Genomic DNA, 26,256 nt, shown 5'->3' with positions numbered 1-26,256 from the left:
ACACACACACACACACACACACACACACACACACACACACACACACACACACACACACACACGGACAGGGACACACATGGAAACACACACGGACGGACGGGTCATTAGAGATCTGATGTGAACATGGGATGCATCCCAAATGGCACCATGTGACCTCTGGGTCTACCTATGGGCCCTGGTCAAACAGAGTGTACTGTAGTGGGAACGGGGAGCATTTAGGAAACAGTCATGGCCTAATTTAGCTCACAGGTGGCATTTCCTTCAGCAAAACTGAACGCCACTTTATTTCACAAGCAATTTACCACAGCAACGGGAACTGGAAACTCCTAGTTCAGATTGCAGGAGCTTTCCAGTAGCGCCAACCACCAAGTCTTATTTATGCCTGGAGTGATCAAATCTGAAGTTGTTTTAGGTTGCACCTACAGCACTTTAAGACAGCTGGAGCGCGCAGACATATTGTCCTCACTATGTCCTGTACTTACCTCTGTATTCTAGAGCTACTTTGGTAGGCAGAATGTGGTTGCTCAGCTGATCAAGATAACTGCAGATAAGGTACTTAAAATAACGATTGAACTCCAATCAGCAAAACTGGACAAACTTTGGTTCGAAGTAGTTACTAGCATATTAACTGAATCGTTGCTTAATTTGCTTAGTTGTAGCTGTATATAATTACACAGATACAATAAATGCTAGATGCTATGTGCACACTTAAAGATGGCCTCCGCAGCACGGGGAAACAGCGCCACTGGCCCCACCACCACCGTTGTTGTTGTTTTTGTTGCCGAGCTGAGGAGCGTCATGCAGCAAGGAAAAACAAATAGCAGGACATACTGTGCTCTTCTGTTTCCACTAACTTCTTTGTTGTTGTAATATCTCAAACAGACATGGCTGTTACATCATTAAGGATTCCAGCTTTAACATGTGACTGTTGTTTGTTTGAGAGTTTGAAACTGATCAAGTGTTTTTATTTTATTTTTTATTAACCTTTATTGAACCTTTATTTAACTAGGCAAGTCAGTTAACAACAAATTCTTATTTACTAACCCAGGGTTTGGCCGGGTTAGAGTCCCTATGAGACAATCACGGCCAGTTGTGATACAGACTGGAATCAAACCAGGGTCAGTAGTGACACCTCTAGCACTGAGATGCAGTGCCTTAGACCGCTGTGCCACTCGGGAGCCCAAGTTGATGAGATATTGATGAGGTGTTTGTCTCTCGTCTCCTGTCAGAAAGAGTGTTCCAACTTCATCCGAGTGCTCCAACCCTACAACTCCACCCACCTGTATATCTGTGGTACAGGGGCCTTCCACCCAATCTGTGCCTACCTGGAGATGGGCAAACGGGCAGAGGTAAGGGGCAACAACACACACACACACACACACACACACACACACACACACACACACACACACACACACACACACACACACACACACACACACACACACACACACACACACACACCTCTAACCTCCAATAGAATCTAAATTGCACCAAGACAAGGGACTAGATCATTATTTTCTGCTGTGACTATTTCTCACTCATTCAGTGTTTCTAATCAATGATTTCATTTGTGCAAAGTGGGGGGGAGAAGCTCATTACACAGGCCCACATTAACAAGCGGAAATCGTTCTCCCACACAACAGTTTAATCAATCATCTTGATAAGCAGATACAGCTTAATCAATGATCCCCACAGTGTAACTGTTCAACTGTGGAAAGGGGGGGAAATCACTATCTTGTCCTGCATTAATATAATGGGTTCTGTGTGTGTGTGAGTGTGAGTATGAGTGTGTGTGTGTGTGTGTGTGTGTGTGTGTGTGTGTGTGTGTGTGTGTGTGTGTGTGTGTGTGTGTGTGTGTGTATACCATGGTGCTATTTTACACAGATTGACGGGGTCTGTCAGTTATTAATATACATCTACAAGGTCAATAAGGTACAGCTCTACTCCACAGTACGTGTTTCAGGTCTCTAATGACACACTGTTACCCATCAAGTGCACTAATTTGACACACTATTCCCCATTTATTGAACTTCTTGCAAACCATATTCCTTCTGTAGTGCACTAATATGACACTATTCCTTATATAGTGAGCAACTTTTGTGTCATTTGCGTGTTGTTTTGGAATGTTCTAGATGGGTTTCCTACGGGCTATTCTTGAACACTGATCTTTCCCTTCAGGACAACATCTTTCGACTGGAGTCGTCCCACTTCGAGAACGGCCGGGGGAAAAGCCCCTACGACCCCAAGATGCTCTCTGCGTCCATCATGTTAGGTGAGTCCGACTCTAATCCCACTTGTGATTGGTTGGAGTTTGCCAGTGGACTTCCTGACACTTAACATCTCTAATCTCATTGGCTGCTTGTTGCTGACCCTGGTTTCTGGTTGGCAGATGGGGAGCTGTACTCTGGCACGTCGGCAGACTTCATGGGAAGGGACTTTGCCATCTTCCGCACCCTCGGGGAGCATCATCCCATCAGGACTGAGCAACATGACTCTAGATGGCTCAATGGTACAACACAGTGATTTAATATCTTCTTTATTTATTCTTTATTATACAGCTCGATCACATTAAAGCAAAAAGCTATTTTCCAAGGGAGAAATCAAATAAGACACTTCTGATTAAATTGTATTTGCAGAAGTATAAATAATTGAAATGAACAAGAGGGAACCGTTGATGATATGACACAGTAGGCAACAACCTTTATTGGCTGAAATTATATGAATCAGCCCTTTTTATTGGTCGATAGGAGAGGGGGCTCTTGATAGTATAATATAGACATGATACACTTAATCCTTTAAAGCGCATCAAAGGAACCTTCTCATTGGTCAATTGGCGAGAGGACGCCATTCATTGGTTTAAATAGCTGTCGGACAGAGCTTAGTCCTATCTATAAGCCGTGAGTGTCTCTGATGATTCCCATTCAAAGACAGACATAGATATCAGATCCCATTCATAAAGTCAATGTGTGTATGAATGTGTGTGGCTGCTGGTGCTGGTGAGATTAGCCAGGGGTGGGAAGGAGAGGAGCCCTCACTCTGTCAGTCTGCCTGCATAGCCAAGGATTTAATGGCTGCCGCACAAAAGGTCAATTTATGTTTTTTTCCCCCGGAGTCCATATTCTTTCCCATGGAGTTAATCCCCTCAGCTGTTTTCCGGCAGCGACGTCAAATTTGAACCCACCACCACCCCTTTACAGCCCCACCTCCCATTCACAGAACAGTGAACCCCCCAAACCCACTCCATGGTGATGAATGCCGTGACACATTCAGAAACAGCGATTTACCCAAAAGGTCATCTTCTCACCTTAATCCTCCTGTTGTCTGTTGGCTTCTCCATCCACTGGCTCCGGATAAATCCTCTCTGGTTATTGTAATTTGGGGATTACCAAAATGGATTCTTTTCTATTCTAGACTAGTATGAATGGCAAGCATGGCGTTCCTACTTCAGAGAGAATCCTTAATGGCTATGTGAATAGGTATGCACTTCAGAAGGATTCAGACCCTAGGTTGGCCAGACAGACTGTGGCAGACATTTATTTACACATCCTCCCGATCTGTTAACACTCCTAACTCGGGTTTATAGTTAAGCCCACGACCAATGAAATGGCCTTTGTCCGACATTAAATGTATTGAATGGCATGAGTGCAGCCGTTGTGGTGTGTGTGTTTGGGGGGGGGGGGGTTGTGTGTGTGTGCATCCGTCTGCTCGCGCACTGTGCATTTATTAAATGTCTGTGTGTGTGTGCATCCGTCTGCTCGCGCACTGTGCATTTATTAAATGTCTGTGTGTGCGTGTGTGTGTGTGTACTTGCATATCTGTGTTTGGGACTCACCCACATGGAGACAGTATAAATCTGGCAGCGTAAAGGTCCTGCTTTGGCCAGGGGTCTCCCTTTTCACGGCCACATCCTGTATTGTGTGAGTGTGTGTGTATATACAGTTGTGGCCAAATATATTCGCACCCTTGTGCGTGTGTGTGTCAGTGTGCGTGTGTGTCAGTGTGTGTGTGTGTGTGTGTGTTTGGAGCTTACTGCCACCATAACACTGCCCCGCTTGTTGCTCTCTCTCTAACTTAGTTGGGTTGGCGAAACGCCATCTCTCCTTTCCCGTGCCAACGCCTCCATGACTGACTGCTCCCAGATCAGTTTTCCGTAAAGAGCTCTATCCCTCTAGCTGGGGATATTCAAGCCCTAGGCTCTTGGCTCAAGTCATTTAGGAGTTTGATTTCCTCGCACTCCGAAATCTGCAATCGATGTATTAGGGCTGTGTCCCAAACAGCACCCTATTCCCTATGTAGAAGTGCACTATATAGGGAATAGGGTGCCATTTGTTACACATTCTGAAGTGTATATTACATAGAATCAGAGTCATATGTGTTTGTTTGGAGGTTTCTTCTAAAAAGGGGTTATGGAGGACTGGAGGATGGAGGTGTCTTCTAATAGGGGTTATGGAGGATGGAGGTGTCTTCTAATAGGGGTTATGGAGGATGGAGGTGTCTTCTAATAAGGGTTATGGAGGACTAGAGGATGGAGGTGTCTTCTAATAGGGGTTATGGAGGATGGAGGTGTCTTCTAATAGGGGTTATGGAGGATGGAGGTGTCTTCTAATAGGGGTTATGGAGGACTAGAGGATGGAGGTGTCTTCTAATAGGGGTTATGGAGGACTGGAGGATGGAGGTGTCTTTTAATAGGGGTTATGGAGGATGGAGGTGTCTTCTAATAGGGGTTATGGAGGACTGGAGGATGGAGGTGTCTTCTAATAGGGGTTATGAAGGACTGGAGGATGGAGGTGTCTTCTAATAGGGGTTATGGAGGACTGGAGGATGGAGGTGTCTTCTAATAGGGGTTATGGAGGACTGGAGGATGGAGGTGTCTGCTAATAGGGGTTATGGAGGACTGGAGGATGGAGGTGTCTTCTAATAGGGGTTATGGAGGATGGAGGTGTCTTCTAATAGGGGTTATGGAGGACTGGAGGATGGAGGTGTCTTCTAATAGGGGTTATGGAGGACTGTGGAGGATGAAGGTGTCTTCTAATAGGGGTTATGGAGGACTAGAGGATGGAGGTGTCTTCTAATATAGTTTATGGAGGACTGGAAGATGGAGGTGTCTTCTAATAGGGGTTATGGAGGACTGGAGGATGGAGGTATCTTCTAATAGGGGTTATGAAGGACTGGAGGATGGAGGTGTCTTCTAATAGGGGTTATGGAGGACTGGAGGATGGAGGTGTCTTCTAATAGGGGTTATGGAGGACTGGAGGATGGAGGTGTCTTCTAATAGGGGTTATGGAGGACTGGAGGATGGAGGTGTCTTCTAATAGGGGTTATGGAGGACTGGATGATGGAGGTGTCTTCTAATAGGGGTTATGAAGGACTGGAGGATGGAGGACATGGTGGAATTAAATAGCGGTTGGTTTAATGCGGATATGAGGGTTTCATGGTTAAGCCCTGGTGAAAATTAGTCATTGTTTGTTTATCAAGTTGGTGTTTGTTTGCGTGCTCATGTATCTGTGTTTGCACATATGTGTTTGAATGTTTGATCATGTCTGTAAGCAGTTTGTGTGTGTGTGTGTGCGTGTGTGTGTTTGTACCCGTGTATTTGTTAACGTGTGTGTGTGTGTGTGTGTGTGTGTGTGTGTGTGTGTGTGTGTGTGTGTGTGTGTCAGACCCCAGGTTTGTAGGTGTAAACCTGATCCCAGAGAGTGACAACCCTGAGGATGATAAGATCTTCCTCTTCTTCAAAGAGAACGCCATGGACGGAGAACACACTGGCAAGGCCACTATTGCCCGCATAGGACAACTGTGTAAGGTAACAACACACACACAAACACACACACAAGCATCCCATGCACACACTGGCATGCACAGACAGACACGCAAACACACATGGAAGCATGGACACGCACACAAAACACACAGAAACAAACTAGCATGCACTCACACAGACATCATGGATATATTAAACTCTCACACACATCATGGATATATTAAACTCACACACAAGTCATGGACATGTTAAACTCTCACACACACAGTTCCATTCACAAGGACACAGAAATATGTCACATACACAGATGTTCCCCAGTATCAAAGCTGAATTCACACAAGTATTATATATTGTGGATTTTCATGCCTGTCTGTAGACTATCTGTGTGTGTAACGTATGTGTGTTTGTGTGTGTAAGGTGTGTGTTTATTTGTGTGTGTGTATTGTGAGTGTGTGTAACGTGTGTGTTTGTGTGTGTAGCGTGTGTGTGTTTATTTGTGTGTGTAACGTGTGTGTGTGTTTGTGTGTGTCTGTCCCTGCAGAATGACCTGGGAGGTCACAGGAGTCTGGTCAATAAGTGGACCACCTTCCTCAAGGCCAGACTGACCTGCTCAGTGCCAGGCCTCAACGGCATCGACACACACTTCGACGAGCTGCGTAAGGAACTGCGTGTGTGTATGTGAGCCTCTCTGTGGGTACTTTCTACCCGAGAGGGGTACGTATGGTAGCATCGTTTCATTGAAACACTGTATGATGTTGGGATGGTTGTGCTAATGTCCCGATGTGGTTTCTATGTGTTTCAGAGGATGTCTTTCTGATGAGCTCCAAAGATCCTAAGAACCCAGTGATCTATGCTGTCTTCACAACTTCTAGGTAATGATCTAGATATTTATGATTCATAAAACCTACTGTGCCCTTGTGTGTATTCAATACTACTACTATTGATCATAGTACACATGTGCTATGTTTGCTAGGGGATCTGTACTGTATAACAGTGAAACCATTCTAGACAAATTACTAAAACACACAAAGCTCATATCTCTACTGTCCTCTCTCTCTCTCTCTTTCTGTAATCCCTAAACAATCCTTTAGAAAAAACATTTTTGCCTCCTTTAATCCTCTTCCAGGTGGCCAGACATCACCTTGTCTTACCTCCTCCTCAGATTGAAAATCCCTTTAATCCTCTTCCAGGTGGCCAGACATCACCTTGTCTTACCTCCTCCTCAGATTGAAAATCCCTTTAATCCTCTTCCAGGTGGCCAGACATCACCTTGTCTTACCTCCTCCTCAGATTGAAAATCCCTTTAATCCTATTCCAGGGGGCCAGATATCACCTTGTTTTACCTCCTCCTCAGATTGAAAATCCCTTTAATCCTCTTCCAGGTGGCCAGACATCACCTTGTTTTACCTCCTCCTCAGATTGAAAATCCCTTTAATCCTCTTCCAGGTGGCCAGACATCACCTTGTCTTACCTCCTCCTCAGATTGAAAATCCCTTTAATCCTCTTCCAGGTGGCCAGACATCACCTTGTTTTACCTCCTCCTCAGATTGAAAATCCCTTTAATCCTCTTCCAGGTGGCCAGACATCACCTTGTCTTACCTCCTCCTCAGATTGAAAATCCCTTTAATCCTCTTCCCCATTCTCTGCTACCTGTCCCCTTTCATTGTAAAACTCTGTGGAACCTCGGAGCTAAATCTGATTAAGTGGTGGAGAGGTAGTGGGGTGGGGAGGGGGGACACAATCCTCGCTCCCCAGGGAACGTCTCCCTCTCCCTGGCCGACGCTCAAACCTCGACAGGGGTAGCCTCCAGAGCCATGGTTCTATTGTACTGTACACACTGTTGGGCAGTGCGAGATGAAATAAGCGAGTTAAAAGCGGCTTGAGGCGAAAAACAATGTTGGCGATGATTGATTAGGCGGCTGGCGGCGTTCGGCGTGCCATGTTCGAGCGGCATTGTCTGGAGCCGCCGCCGCACGATTAGGACAAACACTTCATCATTAATCACAGACCTAATAATAAGAATGAGTACAGAGAAAATGAGAAGAGAGAGAGGGGGGGGGGTGGAGAGGAGATGTGAGTGGAGAGAGGGGGGAGAGAGAGAGAGAGAGAGAGAGAGGGAGGGAGAGAGAGGCGGGAGGGAGAGAGAGAGGCCAAGCTCGTTAACAAACAAAACAGGCTCATCATTTTGTTTAACCAATCACTGTGCAGGTCTGTTCCTCTCCACCATCTCTAATGCATGCAGTGTAACACAGCACTTGAAAATTCAATTACAGGCTTTGAGGAATTAGACTGGTTTAATTGTTTTTGTAAGTGGCCTGTTTCAGAGATGAATAGAGCCGGGGATTCAGGGGACTGGCTTTTAATATTCCACTTAATGAGGCCCATAGGCTGCTGCTGATAGATCGATGGTACTGATACCAGTGGTGTGTGTGTGTGTGTGTGTGTGTGTGTGTGTGTGTGTGTGTGTGTGTGTGTGCGTGTGTGCGCGTGTGTGTGTGTGTGTGTGTGTGTGTGTGTGTGTGTGTGTGTGTGTGTGTGTGTATTCAACATGCACTAGTGTCTGTCCAACATTCAGGCGTGTCAGGGATTAGAGTGTTTGTGTATGCCCAGCGGTTAATTAAATTTCTCCCTAATTAACATTTTACAAAAGCTCCTCCATTAATCTTTAATGGTTTACTGATATCTGGGGTTCTGGGTGGACAGATGCTCCTATACCACCCACATCACTGCTAGCCTGGTCCCAGATCAGTTTGTGCTGTATAGCCAACTCCTATAGTCATTGTCACAATATGCTAGCCTGGTCCCAGATCAGTTTGTGCTGAATAGCCAAGGTCCCAGATCAGTTTGTGATTTATAGCAAAAGGTCCCAGATCAGTTTGTGCCTTATAGCAAAAGGTCCCAGACCAGTTTGTGCCTTATAGGAAAAGGTCCCAGACCAGGTTGTGCTTTATAGCCAAGGTCCCAGACCAGTTAGTGCTTTGTAGGCAAGGTCCCAGATCAGTTTGTGCCTTATAGCAAAAGGTCCCAGATCAGTTTGTGCCTTAGAGCAAAACGTCCCAGATCAGTTTGTGCCTTATAGCAAAAGGTCCCAGACCAGTTTGTGCCTTATAGGAAAAGGTTCCAGACCAGGTTGTGCTTTATAGCCAAGGTCCCAGACCAGTTAGTGCTTCATAGCCAAGGTCCCAGACCTGTTAGTGCTTTATAGCCAAGGTCCCAGATCAGTTTGCGCTGTACACTCTAAAAATAAAAGGTTCCTGGAGTATCCTTTAGGGGTTCTTCAAATTGAAACTGTCGGGGAACCCCTTTAAACGGGGTTTTTAACAACCCCTTTTAATGGTTCCTCAAATAACCTTTTGAAGAACCTTTTGGGGTACATTTTTGAACTAACTCCCCTCCCCTATTATTATTATTGATATTGTTATTATTATTATTATTATTAATAATAACAATATGCATAACAATGAGAACAATAACATAATATTGCAGTTGTTAGTGTTTATTATTATTTTAGTAGCAAAGCAGAATGAATCCTTTGAAATATGAGATAAACTCCCAACAGAGCCCTAAGTCTAATGGGTATATCCTCTGGCCTGTTGATGTTAATGTGGTGATGTTCTCTGTATCCACAGCCATATATCCTCTGGCGTGTTGATGTTAATGTGGTGATGTTCTCTGTATCCACAGCCATATATCCTCTGGCATGTTGATGTTAATGTGTTGATGTTAATGTGGTGATGTTCTCTGTATCCACAGCCATATATCCTCTGGCGTGTTGATGTTAATGTGGTGATGTTCTCTGTATCCACAGCCATATATCCTCTGGCGTGTTGATGTTAATGTGGTGATGTTCTCTGTATCCACAGCCATATATCCTCTGGCGTGTTGATGTTAATGTGGTGATGTTAATGTGGTGATGTTCTCTGTATCCATAGCCATATATCCTCTGGCGTGTTGATGTTAATGTGGTGATGTTCTCTGTATCCATAGCCATATATCCTCTGGCCTGTTGATGTTAATGTGGTGATGTTCTCTGTATCCATAGCCATATATCCTCTGGCCTGTTGATGTTAATGTGGTGATGTTCTCTGTATCCATAGCCATATATCCTCCGGCCTGTTGATGTTAATGTGGTGATGTTCTCTGTATCCACAGCCATGTTAATGTGGTGATGTTCCTCTATCCACAGCCATATATCCTCTGGCCTGTTGATGTTAATGTGGTGATGTTCTCTGTATCCACAGCCATATATCCTCTGGCGTGTTGATGTTAATGTGGTGATGTTCTCTGTATCCACAGCCATATATCCTCTGGCGTGTTGATGTTAATGTGGTGATGTTCTCTGTATCCATAGCCATATATCCTCTGGCCTGTTGATGTTAATGTGGTGATGTTCTCATGTATCCTCTGGCCTGTTGATGTTAATGCCATATATCCTCTGGCCTGTTGATGTTAATGTGGTGATGTTCTCTGTATCCATAGCCATATATCCTCCGGCCTGTTGATGTTAATGTGGTGATGTTCTCTGTATCCACAGCCATATATCCTCTGGCGTGTTGATGTTAATGTGGTGATGTTCTCTGTATCCACAGCCATATATCCTCCGGCCTGTTGATGTTAATGTGGTGATGTTCTCTGTATCCACAGCCATATATCCTCTGGCGTGTTGATGTTAATGTGGTGATGTTCTCTGTATCCATAGCCATATATCCTCTGGCGTGTTGATGTTAATGTGGTGATGTTCTCTGTATCCACAGCCATATATCCTCTGGCGTGTTGATGTTAATGTGGTGATGTTCTCTGTATCCACAGCCATATATCCTCTGGCGAGTTGATGTTAATGTGTTGATGTTCTCTATCCACAGCCATATATCCTCTGGCGTGTTGATGTTAATGTGGTGATGTTCTCTGTATCCACAGCCATATATCCTCTGGCGTGTTGATGTTAATGTGGTGATGTTCTCTGTATCCACAGCCATATATCCTCTGGCATGTTGATGTTAATGTGGTGATGTTCTCTGTATCCACAGCCATATATCCTCTGGCATGTTGATGTTAATGTGGTGATGTTAATGTGGTGATGTTAATGTGGTGATGTTCTCTGTATCCACAGCCATATATCCTCTGGCATGTTGATGTTAATGTGGTGATGTTCTCTGTATCCACAGCCATATATCCTCTGGCGTGTTGATGTTAATGTGGTGATGTTCTCTGTATCCATATCCATATATCCTCTGGCCTGTTGATGTTAATGTGGTGATGTTCTCTGTATCCACAGCCATATATCCTCTGGCATGTTGATGTTAATGTGGTGATGTTCTCTGTATCCATATCCATATATCCTCTGGCATGTTGATGTTAATGTGGTGATGTTAATGTGGTGATGTTCTCTGTATCCACAGCCATATATCCTCTGGCGTGTTGATGTTAATGTGGTGATGTTCTCTGTATCCACAGCCATATATCCTCTGGCCTGTTGATGTTAATGTGGTGATGTTCTCTGTATCCACAGCCATATATCCTCTGGCGTGTTGATGTTAATGTGGTGATGTTCTCTGTATCCACAGCCATATATCCTCTGGCCTGTTGATGTTAATGTGGTGATGTTCTCTGTATCCACAGCCATATATCCTCTGGCCTGTTGATGTGAATGTGGTGGTGTTCTCTGTATCCACAGCCATATATCCTCTGGCGTGTTGATGTTAATGTGGTGATGTTCTCTGTATCCATAGCCATATATCCTCTGGCGTGTTGATGTTAATGTGTTGATGTTCTCTGTATCCACAGCCAGAATGATTTTGCATTGCATGGTGATCTAACAGGTTCCCTGTTATATTCATCAGAGGTGTAGGGAGGGTGAAGTCTGTGAATCCCAAAAATAGTCATTATACAGATGATCAACAAAACATGCACACGACAGTATTCATACCTTGGTTTTTGTGGTAAATGTGAATGAAAAAAGCTGTTTTGATAATGGTTTTCATACACATATCTTGTCCATAATGTAGAGGCCTATGGGATATTCATTGAAGAGGTGAGGGAGGTATACCTGCAGACACAGACACAAAAGTGAGCAGCTAGCCTTCAACATATTCTTATAGCTTACATATTCTTACCTCTTTGTTGATTAATATCCATTGAACTGTGTCCGTTTTCTGTTTTAGAAAGATTTGCACTAAGAGCAGCTGTTTAGCTGGTTAAACAAAGGTTAGTGATGGTAAACATTATGTCCATGTCAAGAAAGCTTCTCAACAGCCAGCGGCACTCGCCTCACTGGTCGCCGAATCGCAGCTGCTTTTCCCAAGTCTACGTCAGGTACTCCAGGGTGTCATAGGCCTTGTTGCAAAGAAATATGTTTTCCACTTTTTTATTGTTGTAATATTATAAGGTTGAACACTGCTGTTAGAAACGTGTGTGTGTGTGTGTGTGTGTGTGTGTGTGTGTGCACTACTTTACCCAAGCCACAGGGGAATATAGTTTCAGATGGACCAATAAACTACTGCATGTCCATAAATAATCACTATTATGTGCATCTAGTCAATTCAAAGGTATTGTTTTGTATTTTATGGCAGTACATGGATTTGTTTAAATTCATTCTAGAGGAATTTTTATGGTCTTGAACCATTTCTTGTAAATGATTCTGTCCAGCCCTACGATTCACACAGATACACTTTAGCACTTGGAACAAATGATGGAATTGTCCATTGGAAAACCTACAGTGGTGGAATACTGCAACACAGCATTCCCATCATTTCCTCCAACTGTGTTCCATTAGGGGTGAATTACGGTCTCGCTCGTTGGTAACCAGCCTAAATTCCTGTCCATTCTCTGGAAGCTGGATTCTATCACAGCCATGTTTCTAACCGACATCCTCTCCATTCAATTATGACAACATTCGTCTTGGTCTGTCTGTTGTATGTCAGGGTGAGCTTTGATTCTGTCCTCTTCTACAGCTATAATATCAGACCTGGATATTGTTATTGTCTTATGTTGTGATGGTTATGGGTCTCACAGTCTCCCCCCCTCCTCTCTCTCTCCCTCTCCCTCTCTCCCTCTTTCCCTCTACCTCTCTTCTCATCCTCTCTCCCTGCCTCCCTACTCCCCCTCTACAGTAACATATTCAAAGGCTCAGCAGTGTGTATGTACAACATGGCAGACATTCGGAGGGTCTTCCTGGGTCCCTATGCCCACCGAGATGGGCCCACCTACCAGTGGGTACCCTTCCAGGGGAGGGTGCCCTACCCCCGCCCTGGCACGGTGAGTCACAGGGGGGTCATATGGGGGTTGTGACAAGTTATAGCACCTCATAGCTGCTACTTGGAAGCTAATAGACAAATACAAGTCATTCACAACTGATACCCTATATTTACGTATGGAAGTAGCAAGTGACTGATGGCACACATGTCAACTTTTATAGAAGTCATGAATATCAATAGTTATAGCAAGGTAATAGGATACTTATGAAAGGAAAACGTAACATTAGTATTCATCACAATAACCTCAATAACCATATTCCCTACTTATTATAACCCGGCTCAACATGAAATACATATGACCTCAGTTCCAGACACATAGATGTATTAAATGTGACTTGTTAACTCTAGAACCTCCTGTTCTTCATAGTGCCCCAGCTGTGACCTCAGTTCCAGACACATAGATGTATTAAATGTGACTTGTTAACTCTAGAACCTCCTGTTCTTCATAGTGCCCCAGCTATGACCTCAGTTCCAGACACATATATATATTAAATGTGACTTGTTAACTCTAGAACCTCCTGTTCTTCATAGTGCCCCAGCTATGACCTCAGTTCCAGACACATAGATGTATTAAATGTGACTTGTTAACTCTAGAACCTCCTGTTCTTCATAGTGCCCCAGCTATGACCTCAGTTCCAGACATATAGATGTATTAGATGTGACATGTTAACTCTAGAACCTCCTGTTCTTCATAGTGCCCCAGCTATGACCTCAGTTCCAGACACATAGATGTATTAAATGTGACTTGTTAACTCTAGAACCTCCTGTTCTTCATAGTGCCCCAGCTATGACCTCAGTTCCAGACACATAGATGTATTAAATGTGACTTGTTAACTCTAGAACCTCCTGTTCTTCATAGTGCCCCAGCTATGACCTCAGTTCCAGACATATAGATGTATTAAATGTGACTTGTTAACTCTAGAACCTCCTGTTCTTCATAATTCACCAGCTATGACCTCAGTTCCAGACACATAGATGTATTAAATGTGACTTGTTAACTCTAGAACCTCCTGTTCTTCATAGTGCCCCAGCTATGACCTCAGTTCCAGACACATAGATGTATTAAATGTGACATGTTATCTCTAGAACCTCCTGTTCTTCATAGTGCCCCAGCTATGACCTCAGTTCCAGACATATAGATGTATTAAATGTGACTTGTTAACTCTAGAACCTCCTGTTCTTCATAGTGCCCCAGCTATGACCTCAGTTCCAGACACATAGATGTATTAAATCTGACTTGTTCACTCTAGAACCTCCTGTTCTTCATAGTGCCCCAGCTATGACCTCAGTTCCAGACACATAGATGTATTAAATGTGACTTGTTAACTCTAGAACCTCCTGTTCTTCATAGTGCCCCAGCTATGACCTCAGTTCCAGACACATAGATGTATTAAATGTGACTTGTTAACTCTAGAACCTCCTGTTATTCATAGTGCCCCAGCTATGACCTCAGTTCCAGACACATAGATGTATTAAATGTGACTTGTTAACTCTAGAACCTCCTGTTCTTCATAGTGCCCCAGCTATGACCTCAGTTCCAGACACATAGATGTATTAAATGTGACTTGTTAACTCTAGAACCTCCTGTTCTTCATAGTGCCCCAGCTATGACCTCAGTTCCAGACACATAGATGTATTAAATGTGACTTGTTAACTCTAGAACCTCCTGTTCTTCATAGTGCCCCAGCTATGACCTCAGTTCCAGACACATATATGTATTAAATGTGACTTGTTAACTCTAGAACCTCCTGTTCTTCATAGTGCCCCAGCTATGACCTCAGTTCCAGACCCATAGATGTATTAAATGTGACTTGTTAACTCTAGAACCTTCTGTTCTTCATAGTGCCCCAGCTGTGACCTCAGTTCCAGACACATAGATGTATTAAATGTGACTTGTTAACTCTAGAACCTCCTGTTCTTCATAGTACCCCAGCTATGACCTCAGTTCCAGACACATAGATGTATTAAATGTGACTTGTTAACTCTAGAACCTCCTGTTCTTCATAGTGCCCCAGCTATGACCTCAGTTCCAGACATATAGATGTATTAAATGTGACATGTTAACTCTAGAACCTCCTGTTCTTCATAGTGCCCCAGCTATGACCTCAGTTCCAGACACATAGATGTAGTAAATGTGACTTTTTAACTCTAGAACCTCCTGTTCTTCATAGTGCCCCAGCTATGACCTCAGTTCCAGACACATAGATGTAGTAAATGTGACTTTTTAACTCTAGAACCTCCTGTTCTTCATTGTGCCCCAGCTATGACCTCAGATCCAGACACATATATATATTAAATGTGACTTGTTAACTCTAGAACCTCCTGTTCTTCATAGTGCCCCAACTATGACCTCAGTTCCAGACACATAGATGTATTAAATGTGACTTGTTAACTCTAGAACCTCCTGTTCTTCATAGTGCCCCAACTATGACCTCAGTTCCAGACACATAGATGTATTAAATGTGACTTGTTAACTCTAGAACCTCCTGTTCTTCATAGTGCCCCAGCTATGACCTCAGTTCCAGACACATAGATGTATTAAATGTGACTTGTTAACTCTAGAACCTCCTGTTCTTCATAGTGCCCCAGCTATGACCTCAGTTCCAGACACATAGATGTATTAAATGTGACTTGTTAACTCTAGAACCTCCTGTTCTTCATAGTGCCCCAGCTATGACCTCAGTTCCAGACCCATAGATGTATTAAATGTGACTTGTTAACTCTAGAACCTTCTGTTCTTCATAGTGCCCCAGCTGTGACCTCAGTTCCAGACACATAGATGTATTAAATGTGACTTGTTAACTCTAGAACCTCCTGTTCTTCATAGTGCCCCAGCTGTGACCTCAGTTCCAGACACATAGATGTATTAAATGTGACATGTTAACTCTAGAACCTCCTGTTCTTCATAGTGCCCCAGCTATGACCTCAGTTCCAGACACATATATGTAGTAAATGTGACTTTTTAACTATAGAACCTCCTGTTCTTCATAGTGCCCCAGCTATGACCTCAGTTCCAGACACATAGATGTAGTAAATGTGACTTTTTAACTCTAGAACCTCCTGTTCTTCATTGTGCCCCAGCTATGACCTCAGATCCAGACACATATATATATTAAATGTGACTTGTTAACTCTAGAACCTCCTGTTCTTCATAGTGCCCCAGCTATGACCTCAGTTCCAGACACATAGATGTATTAAATGTGACATGTTAACTCTAGAACCTCCTGTTCTTCATAGTGCCCCAGCTATGACCTCAGTTCCAGACATATAGATGTATTAAATGTGACTTGTTAACTCTAGAACCTCCTGTTATTCATAGTGCCCCAGCTATGACCTCAGTTCCAGACACATAGATGTATTAAATGTGACTTGTTAACTCTAGAACCTCCTGTTATTCATAGTGCCCCAGCTATGACCTCAGTTCCAGACACATAGATGTATTAAATGTGACTTGTTAACTCTAGAACCTCCTGTTCTTCATAGTGCCCCAGCTATGACCTCAGTTCCAGACACATAGATGTATTAAATGTGACTTGTTAACTCTAGAACCTCCTGTTCTTCATAGTGCCCCAGCTATGACCTCAGTTCCAGACACATAGATGTATTAAATGTGACTTGTTAACTCTAGAACCTCCTGTTCTTCATAGTGCCCCAGCTATGACCTCAGTTCCAGACACATAGATGTATTAAATGTGACTTGTTAACTCTAGAACCTCCTGTTCTTCATAGTGCCCCAGCTATGACCTCAGTTCCAGACACATAGATGTATTAAATGTGACTTGTTAACTCTAGAACCTCCTGTTCTTCATAGTGCCCCAGCTATGACCTCAGTTCCAGACACATAGATGTATTAAATGTGACTTGTTAAGTCTAGAACCTCCTGTTCTTCATAGTGCCCCAGCTATGCCCTCAGTTCCAGACCCATAGATGTATTAAATGTGACTTGTTAACTCTAGAACCTTCTGTTCTTCATAGTGCCCCAGCTGTGACCTCAGTTCCAGACACATAGATGTATTAAATGTGACTTGTTAACTCTAGAACCTCCTGTTCTTCATAGTGCCCCAGCTGTGACCTCAGTTCCAGACACATAGATGTATTAAATGTGACTTGTTAACTCTAGAACCTCCTGTTCTTCATAGTGCCCCAGCTATGACCTCAGTTCCAGACATATAGATGTATTAAATGTGACATGTTAACTCTAGAACCTCCTGTTCTTCATAGTGCCCCAGCTATGACCTCAGTTCCAGACACATATATGTAGTAAATGTGACTTTTTAACTCTAGAACCTCCTGTTCTTCATAGTGCCCCAGCTATGACCTCAGTTCCAGACACATAGATGTAGTAAATGTGACTTTTTAACTCTAGAACCTCCTGTTCTTCATTGTGCCCCAGCTATGACCTCAGATCCAGACACATATATATATTAAATGTGACTTGTTAACTCTAGAACCTCCTGTTCTTCATAGTGCCCCAGCTATGACCTCAGTTCCAGACACATAGATGTATTAAATGTGACATGTTAACTCTAGAACCTCCTGTTCTTCATAGTGCCCCAGCTATGACCTCAGTTCCAGACATATAGATGTATTAAATGTGACTTGTTAACTCTAGAACCTCCTGTTATTCATAGTGCCCCAGCTATGACCTCAGTTCCAGACACATAGATGTATTAAATGTGACTTGTTAACTCTAGAACCTCCTGTTATTCATAGTGCCCCAGCTATGACCTCAGTTCCAGACACATAGATGTATTAAATGTGACTTGTTAACTCTAGAACCTCCTGTTCTTCATAGTGCCCCAGCTATGACCTCAGTTCCAGACACATAGATGTATTAAATGTGACTTGTTAACTCTAGAACCTCCTGTTCTTCATAGTGCCCCAGCTATGACCTCAGTTCCAGACACATAGATGTATTAAATGTGACTTGTTAACTCTAGAACCTCCTGTTCTTCATAGTGCCCCAGCTATGACCTCAGTTCCAGACACATAGATGTATTAAATGTGACTTGTTAACTCTAGAACCTCCTGTTCTTCATAGTGCCCCAGCTATGACCTCAGTTCCAGACACATAGATGTATTAAATGTGACTTGTTAACTCTAGAACCTCCTGTTCTTCATAGTGCCCCAGCTATGACCTCAGTTCCAGACACATAGATGTATTAAATGTGACTTGTTAACTCTAGAACCTCCTGTTCTTCATAGTGCCCCAGCTATGACCTCAGTTCCAGACACATAGATGTATTAAATGTGACTTGTTGACTCTAGAACCTCCTGTTCTTCATAGTGCCCCAACTATGACCTCAGTTCCAGACACATAGATGTATTAAATGTGACTTGTTAACTCTAGAACCTCCTGTTCTTCATAGTGCCCCAGCTATGACCTCAGTTCCAGACACATAGATGTATTAAATGTGACTTGTTAACTCTAGAACCTCCTGTTCTTCATAGTGCCCCAGCTATGACCTCAGTTCCAGACACATAGATGTATTAAACCTGACCTATAGCCTCTTGTTCTTCATAGTGCCCCAGTAAAACGTTTGGGGGCTTTGACTCCACCAAGGACCTCCCTGATGATGTGATCACCTTTGCGCGGGGCCACCCGGCCATGTTTAACCCTGTGCACCCCATCGGGGGTCGTCCCATCGTGGTGAGGACTGATGTGGACTACCAGTTCTCCCAGCTAGTGGTGGACAAGGTGGAGGCTGAGGATGGACAGTACGACGTCATGTTCATTGGAACAGGTCAGTGAGATATCATTCATTTATTTTTAGATTATCCTTTTATTTTTTTAATTAGCACGGTCCTGAAGGTGGTTAGAGTCAGATATATAACTGAATACTGATGTATGTTTCCTGTTATAGACCTGGGCACGGTCCTGAAGGTGGTTAGAGTCAGATATATAACTGAATACTGATGTATGTTTCCTGTTATAGACCTGGGCACGGTCCTGAAGGTGGTTAGAGTCAGATATATAACTGAATACTGATGTATGTTTCCTGTTATAGACCTGGGCACGGTCCTGAAGGTGGTTAGAGTCAGATATATAACTGAATACTGATGTATGTTTCCTGTTATAGACCTGGGCACGGTCCTGAAGGTGGTTAGAGTCAGATATATAACTGAATACTGATGTATGTTTCCTTATAGACCTGGGCACGGTCCTGAAGGTGGTTAGAGTCAGATATATAACTGAATACTGAGACCTGTTATAGACCTGGGCACGGTCCTGAAGGTGGTTAGAGTCAGATATATAACTGAATACTGATGTATGTTTCCTGTTATAGACCTGGGCACGGTCCTGAAGGTGGTTAGAGTCAGATATATAACTGAATACTGATGTATGTTTCCTGTTTATAGACCTGGGCACGGTCCTGAAGGTGGTTAGAGTCAGATATATAACTGAATACTGATGTATGTTTCCTGTTATGGTTAGACCTGGAATACATGTATGTCCTGAAGGTGGTTAGAGTCAGATATATAACTGAATACTGATGTATGTTTCCTGTTATAGACCTGGGCACGGTCCTGAAGGTGGTTAGAGTCAGATAGATAACTGAATACTGATGTATGTTTCCCTGTTGAAGGTAGACCTGATGGCACGGTCCTGAAGGTGGTTAGAGTCAGATATATAACTGAATACTGATGTATGTTTCCTGTTATAGACCTGGGCACGGTCCTGAAGGTGGTTAGAGTCAGATATATAACTGAATACTGATGTATGTTTCCTGTTGTAGACCTGGGCACGGTCCTGAAGGTGGTTAGAGTCAGATATATAACTGAATACTGATGTATGTTTCCTGTTATAGACCTGGGATATATAACATAGACCTGGGCGGTCCTGAAGGTGGTTAGAGTCAGATATATAACTGAATACTGATGTATGTTTCCTGTTATAGACCTGGGCACGGTCCTGAAGGTGGTTAGAGTCAGATATATAACTGAATACTGATGTATGTTTCCTGTTATAGACCTGGGCACGGTCCTGAAGGTGGTTAGAGTCAGATATATAACTGAATACTGATGTATGTTTCCTGTTATAGACCTGGGCACGGTCCTGAAGGTGGTTAGAGTCAGATATATAACTGAATACTGATGTATGTTTCCTGTTGTAGACCTGGGCACGGTCCTGAAGGTGGTTAGAGTCAGATATATAACTGAATACTGATGTATGTTTCCTGTTGTAGACCTGGGCACGGTCCTGAAGGTGGTTAGAGTCAGATATATAACTGAATACTGATGTATGTTTCCTGTTATAGACCTGGGCACGGTCCTGAAGGTGGTTAGAGTCAGATATATAACTGAATACTGATGTATGTTTCCTGTTGTAGACCTGGGCACGGTCCTGAAGGTGGTTAGAGTCAGATAGATAACTGAATACTGATGTATGTTTCCTGTTGTAGACCTGGGCACGGTCCTGAAGGTGGTTAGAGTCAGAGAGATAACTGAATACTGATGTATGTTTCCTGTTGTAGACCTGGGCACGGTCCTGAAGGTGGTTACCATCCCAAGAGAGAGCTGGCATGACCTGGAAGAGGTGGTCCTGGAGGAGATGACCGTGTTCAGGGTACGGTCACACACTGGGAAACTGGTTATGGTTATAATTGATTGCATTTACATGGAAAATTTTCAAGGGAGTGTAATAGAACACCAGTCATTTTGTTGGGAAGTGAAGGGTACATGATCAATGTCTAGCTCTGAAATTAAAGGGAGGAGTGGGGAAATTCCATAGGGAGTTATAAGGGGGGTGTCTAAATGAATCAGAGTGTTATATCTTCTCTAACTGTGTCTTTCTGCAGGAGCCCACCCCCATCACAGCAATGGAGCTTTCCACCAAACAGCAACAGCTGTACCTGGGCTCGGCGCTAGGCGTTTCCCAGATGCCTTTGCACCGCTGTGAGGTGTACGGGAAGGCTTGCGCTGAGTGCTGTCTGGCCCGTGACCCCTACTGTGCCTGGGATGGAACAGAGTGCTCCCGTTACTTCCCTACCGCCAAGCGGTAAGAACACACACACACACAGACATTCTCGTAGATGCACACACAGACAAGTATGAACGCAGAAAAGCAGAATGAAGGTCTGAAGTAGTAGGATGCTGGTTTGTAAACATAAAGTATGAATACACACACACACACACACACACACACACACACACACACACACACACACACACACACACACACACACACACACACACACACACACACACACACACAGAAAGACAAACAGACAGAAAAGTTCCTATGCATACACATATATACACAGAATCCACACACAAGCATTTAGGGACATGTGTGCACATGCCCACATATCACATACAGTGGCAAGAAAAAGTATGTGAACCCTTTGGAAATACCTGGATGTCTGCATGAATTGGTCATAAAATTTGATCTGATCTTCATCTAGGTCACAACAAATGACAAACACAGTCTGTTTTAACTAATAACACACAAACAATTATATGTTTTCATGTCTTTATTGAACACATGGTGTAAACATTCACAGTGCAAGGTGAAAAAAATATGTGAACTCTGGCCCTCCTTTGGCAGCAACAACCTCAACCAAACTCAGTTGCGGATCAGACCTGCACAACTCGAGACATTTTGGACCATTCCTCTTTACAGAACTGTTTCAGTTCAGCAATATTCTTGGGATGTCTGGTGGGAACCGCTCTCAAGGTCATACCACAGCATCTCAATCGGGTTGAGGTCAGGACTCTGACTGGGCCACTCCAGAAGGTGTATTTTCTTCTGTTGAGGCCATTCTGTTGTTGATTTACTTCTGTGTTTTGGGCCGTTGTCCTGTTGCGTCACCCAACTTCTGTTGAACTTCAATTGGCAGACAGATAGCCTAACATTCTCCTGCAAAGTGTCTTGATAAACTTGGGAATTCATTTCTTCCATTGATGATAGCAAGCTGTCCAGGCCCTGAGGCAGCAAAGCAGCCCCAAACCATGATGCTCCCTCCACCATACTTTACAGTTGGGATGAGGTTTTGATGTTGGTGTGCTGTGCCTTTTTTTCTCCACACAGAGTGTTGTGCGTTCCTTCCAAACAACTCAACTGTAGTTTTCTCTGTCCAGAGCAATATTTTGTCAGTTGCGCTGCGGAACATCCAGGTTCAATTTTGCAAACTTCAGACGTGCAGAAATTATTTTTTTGGAGAGCAGTGGCTTCATCCGTGGTGTCCTCCCATGATCATCATTCTTGTTTAGTGTTTTATGTATTGTACACTCGTCAAAAGAGATGTTAGCATGTTCCAGAGAGAATACTGATGTATGTTTCCTGTTATTTCTGTAAGTCTTTAGCTGACACTCTAGGATCCTTCTTAACCTCATTGAGCATTCTGCGCTGTGCTCTTGCAGTCATCTTTGCAGGAGGGCCATTCCAAGGAGAGTAGCAACAGTGCTGAACTTTCTCCATTTATAGACAATGTGTCTTACTGTGGACTGATGAACATTAAGGCTTTTAGAGAAATACCCTTTCCAGCTTTATGCAAGTCAACAATTCTTAATCTTAGGTCCTCTTTTGTTTGAGGCATGGTTCACATCAGGTGATGCTTCTTGTGAATAGCAAACTCAAATGTTGTGTGTGTTTTTTATATGGCAGGACAGCTCTAACCAACATCTCCAATCTGGTCTCATTGATTGGACTCCAGGTTAGAGTCCTGACTCCAATGAGCTTTTGGAGAAGTCATTAGCCTAGGGGTTCACATACTTTTTACAACCTAGACTGTGAATGTTTAAATGATGTTTTCAATATAGTCAAGAAAAATACAACAATTTGTGTGTTATTAGTTTAAGCACACTGTGTTTGTCTATTGTTGTGACTTAGGTAAAGATCAGATCAAATTTGATGACCAATTTATGCAGAGATCCGGGTAATTCCAAAGGGTTCACCTACTTTTCTTGCCTTTGTACATGTACACAAATACACTGGTACACACATTCAATTTGTGTGATTGTTGTGCATTCCACAGCTCAGGGGTGGTAAACCATGCTTCCCTGCACACACACAGTCCTGGCCAGTAGCAGTGTTAGAACCACTTCACCCTATAGCCAAGAGTTATAAAACACCCACATAGCCACACACACACAAATAATAGGCCAACAGGAGCCGTCTGACTTCTTCACCCCACCAGCCGAGAGCTATGAACAAACACACCCATAAATGACCTTCTCCTCCACCCAGCAGGATTAGCCTGACCACTACCAGCCCTCCACCTCCGTCCAGCACAACTCTCTATTAAATACAGATCTAGGATCAGCGTTACCTCCCTCAAACCTAACCCTAACCATCAGGTCCAAAAACACAAAACTGACCTAAGATCAACATCTACACTAGGGAAGTATGAGAGAATTGAATAGCAGCCTCAGAAGGAGGGGGTACAGGGGTGGTGGTACACCCTTGGTCAGGGCTGCTGGGGCACTCCAGTACAAATATTTGATTCTCCAGCTAAATGAGAACCAGACGCCCGGGCTCGGCTCAGCAGGCACTCGGACTGCCCTGCACGTGTTCAGACAGCCAAAGGCAGGAATGCTTGGGAGGAAATGTAGGAAGAGTGGTGGAGTGTGTGTGTCTGGGTGTTGGGTAGGAGCAGGGTGTGTGCGTCAGAGGGGATGTATGCATGTGTAAGTGTATTTATTTATGTGTGTGTGTGTGTAAATGGGTGTGTGTACATGTTGTTTATATGTGTGTGTGTGTGTGTATATATATATATATATATGTGTCCTGTATGGTTATAGAAACCCTGACACGAGACCTAGAGACCTCCACCTTTGGCTGTGCTGGGCAGGTCCTGAAGGTGGTTAGAGTCCTCTCTCCCTTCAGATTTTTACGACACGTAATAGCCTATGATCTTAGTGGTAATGAACCAGGGAACACATAGGGAGCACAGGGAAGCATGTTGTAGGATCCCACATAATGCAATACTCATGGTCATATGCTCATTCACACATAATATGTAGACAGAAAAATACCGTCCCAATGGAATGCTCTAAAACATACACACACACACACACACACACACATACACACATACACACATACACACACACACACACACACACACACACACACTGTATCGATTAAAGGGTCTTTCAAGTCGTGGAGGACATACTCAGGATTTTCAAGGCCCAGGTTATCTGTGTTTCATGTTTAGTAATGACATGTCCCTGAACGATGAATCACAATGAATCATTACTTTAATAGAAGCAAAAGGTTGACATGTTTTTAAATGTGCCTGTGATTTTCTCTCTTTTTATTTATCCACCCACTCAATAGCATCAGACTTAACAGAGGACTGATGGTGAAATAAACAGTTCTGCTCTGTTCTTCAGTTGTACTGCACAAATGTGTCAGCTGTGCCACTGGTTAAGATCGCCCTCTGGTGGTAGAAACGTCACAGTACATAGAGCCCTCAATCACTGGCTCCTTCCCGATGGAACTGGGGAGAAGAGAAATAAGTCTGAGGAAACAGAGCAGTGAGGGGCCTGACCGACACCTACAGGTTGATATGTTGTGTGTGAGGGACGTTTATTAACTCACTGGGAACACAATCTAACATGTGTATGTTTCTTTGGTTGTTTCATAGGAGAACGAGACGCCAGGACATCAGGAATGGAGATCCCCTCTCCCAGTGCTCCGACCTGCAGCATCATGGTACAAACGCTTTAGATTTTTATTTTACGCTTTCATCTCACACACACACACACACACACACACACACACACACACACACACACACAAAACCCCACTGTGGTGTTTCTCTGGTAACCCTATCCTTGTGTCTGTGTAGATGACGTGGACGGGCTGGGTCATGTGGAGGACAGGAGTGTGTACGGAGTGGAGAACAGCAGCATGTTCCTGGAGTGTAGTCCCAAGTCCCAGAGAGCCCTCATCTACTGGCAGCTCCAAAGACCTAACGAGGACCGCAAACATGAGGTGGGTACACACACACTCTGCATGCAAGATGTGTCCTATTCACCATCATTCTCAATAACATCCCAATCATTTTCAATAACTTTGCAATCACACTAAACCTTCACAAATGATTACCAGAAATTGCTTCAGTTTGTTAATAATCAATTACCATGCACTCAAATGTAACCATATTGAGTGGATATTGAATCCACCCCACCCTTTCTATTCCCCCCTCCCTTTCCTCCCCTCCCCCTCATTTCCCCCTCCATCTCTCTCTCCAGATCAAGTCGGAGGACAGGATGATCCGCACGGAGCAGGGCCTGCTCATCCGCATCCTCACCCAGGCCGACTCAGGCGTCTACACCTGCCACGCTGTGGAGCACGGCTTCATCCAGCCCCTCCTCCGCCTCTCCCTCCAGGTCATCCCCACACAGAGGCTGGGTGAGCTGCTGCCTGGTGGGCCTCAGGGTGGAGCTGGAGGGTCTGGTGGCGCAGGTAGTGGGTCTGGTGGTGCAGGTGGGCCTGCTGGTGCAGGGCACTCGACAAAACACAAGCTGTGGTACAGGGATTTCCTCTCCCTCCTCGACCACCCTGACCTGAACAGCGTGGAGGAGTTCTGCGAAAAGGTACGTGTGTGGCGGAAGGAGCGCAAGCAGCGGCGTCTGAAAGCCCCACCATCACCACCAATGACCAAAGTCTGGCTAGGCCTGACGGCGGAGCTCCAAGCTCAGGCCTAAAGCCTAAAAGTAGTCCTCTTGGCGCAGGGGCACCCAATGCCCAGAAGCAGCAGAGCGGGCATCCTACGGTGCAGCAGCAGCAGAACAAAGAAGGAGCCCCGGTAGCATGAACCCCAGAAGGTGCAACACCATGCGGGTACACTAACCCAGGCACAGGCCCCTAAAAACAACAACCAGAATGCCCAGAACTCTCAGGCCACACCCAACACCCAGAGCCCCCAGAAGGGCCACGGCGCCCTGGGTGGAACCCAGGTGCCTGGTGGTGGGGCCAGAGGTGGACCCCAGCACACGGCCAAGTGGAGGCGGATGCAGGAGAATAAGAAGGGGCGAAACAGGAGAACCCATGAGCAACAGAGACCCCCGCGGAGTGTCTGAGACACACACACAGCAACACACACACTTACAAACATATTGTACATTAAAATATAGACTTTCTATCCCATAAAGATATAATGTAGGATCCCACATAATGCAATACTCATGGTCATATGCTCATTCACACATAATATGTAGACAGAAATATACCGTCCAAATGGAATGCTCTAAAACATACACATAAAGCACACACACACACACACACAC

The 26,256-nt window shown here is 44.1% G+C and overlaps 1 protein-coding gene across 1 annotated transcript; it reads left to right on the top strand.

The window, feature by feature from the left end:
* Window positions 1–1,399: 1,399 nt before the first annotated feature.
* On the top strand, window positions 1,400–26,049 carry LOC135567453 (semaphorin-3aa-like). Its single transcript, XM_065014844.1, has 14 exons — window positions 1,400–1,953; window positions 2,182–2,275; window positions 2,393–2,512; window positions 5,664–5,806; window positions 6,306–6,420; window positions 6,567–6,636; window positions 12,874–13,018; window positions 18,542–18,761; window positions 20,493–20,584; window positions 20,817–21,016; window positions 24,609–24,676; window positions 24,813–24,958; window positions 25,219–25,668; window positions 25,825–26,049. The coding sequence occupies exons 1-14, from the start codon at window positions 1,786–1,788 to the stop codon at window positions 26,047–26,049; spliced, it is 2,256 nt and encodes a 751-aa protein (XP_064870916.1). The 5' UTR covers window positions 1,400–1,785.
* Window positions 26,050–26,256: the final 207 nt, after the last annotated feature.

The sequence above is a fragment of the Oncorhynchus nerka genome, unplaced genomic scaffold (assembly GCF_034236695.1).
Source record: "Oncorhynchus nerka isolate Pitt River unplaced genomic scaffold, Oner_Uvic_2.0 unplaced_scaffold_2028, whole genome shotgun sequence".
Taxonomy (NCBI): Eukaryota; Metazoa; Chordata; class Actinopteri; order Salmoniformes; family Salmonidae; genus Oncorhynchus; species Oncorhynchus nerka.
Note: the sequence above shows the minus strand (reverse complement) of the source record. Positions and strands in the feature narration are given on the sequence as shown.

Coding starts and splice junctions, on each gene's coding strand:
- LOC135567453 (XM_065014844.1), top strand. CDS start 1,786: ATGAGTGTGTGTGTGTGTGTGTGTGTGTGTGTGTGTGTGTGTGTGTGT. Junction 20,585..20,816: donor AGGAGATGACCGTGTTCAGG/GTACGGTCACAC, acceptor GTCTTTCTGCAG/GAGCCCACCCCCATCACAGC. Junction 24,677..24,812: donor CTCCGACCTGCAGCATCATG/GTACAAACGCTT, acceptor GTGTCTGTGTAG/ATGACGTGGACGGGCTGGGT.